This window comes from Lolium rigidum, chromosome 2 (assembly GCF_022539505.1).
Source record: "Lolium rigidum isolate FL_2022 chromosome 2, APGP_CSIRO_Lrig_0.1, whole genome shotgun sequence".
In the NCBI taxonomy this organism is placed as follows: domain Eukaryota; kingdom Viridiplantae; phylum Streptophyta; class Magnoliopsida; order Poales; family Poaceae; genus Lolium; species Lolium rigidum.
Window position 1 is genome coordinate 178,290,113 of NC_061509.1, and position 3,857 is coordinate 178,293,969.

Sequence of the window (3,857 nt, forward strand, 5' to 3'; positions counted from 1 at the left end):
ATAAGAGGTGTGTGAGAGTCTTTCATTTGTATTGCAACTGAATATTCGTGTAAAATATGTACATATATATGCAACGTTTATCTATGAGTTGCACACCCCCAAGCCCCCAGTTTTCCTTTGCACTAAATTTTATTTAGTGTCAACTTTTTCAGTTTTATGCACCATGATCTGCTATCTCTGCAGTCGGACATTAGTCTCTTCTCCCTTCTCAGTTTTTGTTAACAATTCCTGAATTGGTGTGATAATTATTTATATTGCTTTTGACTTCCGAACGATGAGATTATACATTATGATTGGATTATATAAGAATAATATAGCCTGCAATTTCCTAACGAGTTTATATTGACCTAAACCAAAAGATGAGCAGAAGTTGCTCCGGCAGCATTCATACGCCGAGATATAACCACAATAGATTATAAACGCTTGAAGAATCATACATCTAGAGAAGCGTGCTTTTCGATAAGAGATAATATATTTGGTAATGTTTGGTATTTGGGTACATGAATACATCGTGAACAGGAAACAACATATTAGAATATTTGCATGAGTCAGAAATTACACAAGAAAACAGTTCAAAATTTCAAGAAATCATCCTACATTTAGGTATCAAATTATAATTGTGTCTGTGTCCATAAAGGATGTCTCAACTTTGTCAAAATATACATTTATCAACACATGTTTTATTGTCTATATATATTGCCAATTTTGATAAAATTGAGACGTTCTTTTCTGAAAAGATGGAGTATTATATTTGATACAATATAGGTTTGTTGTCGTGCGTTGCACGTGCGTGTTTACTAGTAGGTTCAGATTAGAGAGAAGGAAGAGGAATAGAATGTGCATTAGTTTGTTCTGTGCAATGATAATGTATTGGAGTTGTCTCCAAATGCGACGACTGAAATTCAGTCAGTAATGCTATCTGTGCAAATGTCTCCAAGTGCAATCACACTGTTTGCAGATTTTGAGTTCTGTTTTATGTAAAAGATATTCAGATCAAGGGAAGGACTCGCCGGAGAGATTGTGAACGAGGGAGTGCGGTACCGAACGTGAAGGTTAATGTTTCGTGCGAGATGAGCGGGCAGGGGAAAAAGCTGGCTTGCGTGCACTTGGCACCCTAATCCTCCCCTAATCCCAATTTCCCAGTGACACGTTAGCATCTCAGGCAAACAAACGAGCGTATAGGGAAAATAAGCCGGGATTGATTGGGATTAAATAGTTCAGGGTTCTATTTTCAGGGATTAGGAGTTCAGGGTTTGTTTCAGACTTGATCTATGAATTTAAGGTTTAAAACAGACTTTTGCCTTTATTGAACCGCCATGGAATTATTGAATCGCGCTGGATGAAAAGATGCCATTGGGTTCACCAGTAGGCCCGGTTCCACGTCAACGCGATTGCAGTTACTAGAAAACTGACAAAGTGTGTCAGAGATACGGGAACTTAGAATACGGTGATGGATGTATTGAATTAATTGAAAAGAAATACAGGCCCGCCATATTTCCCAGTTCAGCGTTTGCCCTGAATCACAAAATTCACAATCACTCTACCAGTATCAGTCCGGCAGTAGCTCGGCCGTCAGTGTGTGTAGTGTACCCATGACAGTATCCAGAAGTTGACATCCGTTTAGACCTGACAGATTCCTCCTTTTCCAAGCTGAAATGTTCGGCAGGGGTCTTGGCACGTCGTCGTCCATGAACCGATGAACGGGACAACCGGCGACAGTTTCGTAGAGTGCCCCTGCCATGCCAGCGACCGCGCGCATCGCCATCGGTTCACACAAAATATCGCCGTGCCCGTTGACATGAGTGCGACCAAAGTGCGTGATCAAATAGTCCAAGCCTCCAAGGTAAGGAACGCGATGGCTTGGTCAGTGACTTGTCGCACACTGGTTTCTTTCTTTTATACTAGTTGTAGTAGAGTAGTATACTGTATAATGTACCACGAACACGGTTTCTTTCTTGCCGAGTCGTCGTCTCTTGAGCTAACGGGCCTAGCTAGAACTTCGATTTCTCTAATCGCATCCGAACTACCCCCATGAACGCCTTTTGATCTCGCAATCAGGTGTGGCAGTTTCGGAGTACGCGCATACACTGACACACACTCAATCGACCCTATATATATCAACGCCAGGTTTTCTGCTCCCTCCACGGCAAACTTGCTTCTAGCCTTTCTCGACCCATCACTAGTGTTCAAGCCTTCCATTCCTGAAAGCTTATCACCACCTCCCTCGTCAGAGTCCCGATAATCCCGATAGCCTCAAGGCATTCCGTGAAGAAACCTAAAGCCAGCCGCGATGACGCAAAAGATCGTGATCAAGGTGGAGATGTCCAGCGAGAGGTGCCGGTCAAAGGCGATGGCGCTGGTGGCGGCCACATCGGGGGTGGACTCGGTGGCGCTCGCCGGAGATCCCAAGGACCAGGTGGTGGTGGTCGGCGACGGCGTCGACCCCGTCAAGCTCACCACCGCGCTGCGGAAGAAGGTCGGCCACGCGCAGCTCCTGCAGGTCAGCGACGCCAAGAAGGAGGAGGAGAAGAAGAAGCCGGCGGAAGCCGCCACTGCCGCCACCGCTGTGGAGTACCCGTGGCACTACTACCAGTACTACCCTTCGCATTCGGTGCCGGTCTACGAGCACCCCGCCGGCGCCTATGGTTACCAGCAGTACCACTCCCGGCCAAACACATGCTCCATAATGTAGATTGAGCTGACGGATTTTTGTAAACGGCAGGGTACACGAAAGGTTGCATGTCTACGACCCTACGCATAGAGGTCTTGAGTATAGTCTTTTTGTTCTTCGATCAGGGTGTTAGTAGAGTCGCAAATTCCAAACGTGGATTTGCGTAGTGTTGTTATGTAGTATTAATTAATTTATCAATTCATTTGCCTCTCATTTGAGTAGTCACTACGGGAATTTGATTTATGGGATTTGCTAGTTTTTTTTTCGAGGAATAAATTTGCTAGTTCTCAGCTAGCCGAGAACTAAATTCGTGCTGAGTCAAGTCCTACACCGTTAAATTTGCTTCATAATTTGTGGTAGTTATCAATTGCAATATTAATTACAACTGAAATTTCAGTCGACTGAGAAATAGCCACACCCTTAATTTATAGAGTATTAAAACACCCAGTATACCCCAAAGCATACATTTTTTTCACTTTTTAGAGTTATTAAAGTAGACGCACTACAATAAAAAAAATTTATTTCTAAGGTCTTCAGGGTGAAACCTAAGGTCTTTTGATCGGGCGATGGCTGCGCTTGTGCACTGTTCCTTCTTGGAGGCGTCGTTTTTGGAGAGCCTAGAGTTCAGGTGTTGTCTTGGTGGTGGATGTATTGTTGCTGCTACGGCTTGAATACCGTAGCAAGACTTTTTATTTTTTAGTTTTATTTTTTACTTTTTAGCTGTGTGCATCCGTACTTCCATTAGAGCATTGCGTTGTTGCAGAGGCTGGATGTAATTGATATCTCTCGATATTAATGTATTTCCTTTATGGAAAAATTTCAAACTACCCATGTGTTGTAAATTTGTTTTCTTTGAAATGTGATGTATATGGTGGTCCAACTTGTGGTCCTCTTCAGTTAACAAATTCCGGACTCCCACGGTGAAAAGAGCACCCATGGTAAAGGTGCTGCACCCAATCTAGCCTAGCGCCTCTTGATAGCGGCCCATGTTGTCCATGCCCTAACACACACTTCAGAAAATAAAAAAACTACAACCTCACTATACCGATCGGAGACCATATTATTTCTGAATAAGAGGCTTTCCCCTCATCTCCACTAATAGGAACCACACGTTGGCTACAGATGAAGCGCGTATGAAACCGTGCTTCCCGGCGTGTTCATGGTACGCGCCATGTGTCATGGATTG

At 43.7% G+C, this 3,857-nt stretch overlaps 1 protein-coding gene across 1 annotated transcript; it reads left to right on the top strand.

The window, feature by feature from the left end:
- Positions 1–2,179: 2,179 nt before the first annotated feature.
- On the top strand, positions 2,180–2,692 carry LOC124690327 (heavy metal-associated isoprenylated plant protein 47-like). Its single transcript, XM_047223722.1, has one exon. The coding sequence runs from the start codon at positions 2,291–2,293 to the stop codon at positions 2,690–2,692; it is 402 nt and encodes a 133-aa protein (XP_047079678.1). The 5' UTR covers positions 2,180–2,290.
- The last annotated feature ends 1,165 nt before the right edge of the window (positions 2,693–3,857 follow it).

Bases quoted from the DNA above. Each gene is read 5' to 3' on its own strand.
- LOC124690327 (XM_047223722.1), top strand. From the start codon at position 2,291: ATGACGCAAAAGATCGTGATCAAGGTGGAGATGTCCAGCGAGAGGTGC.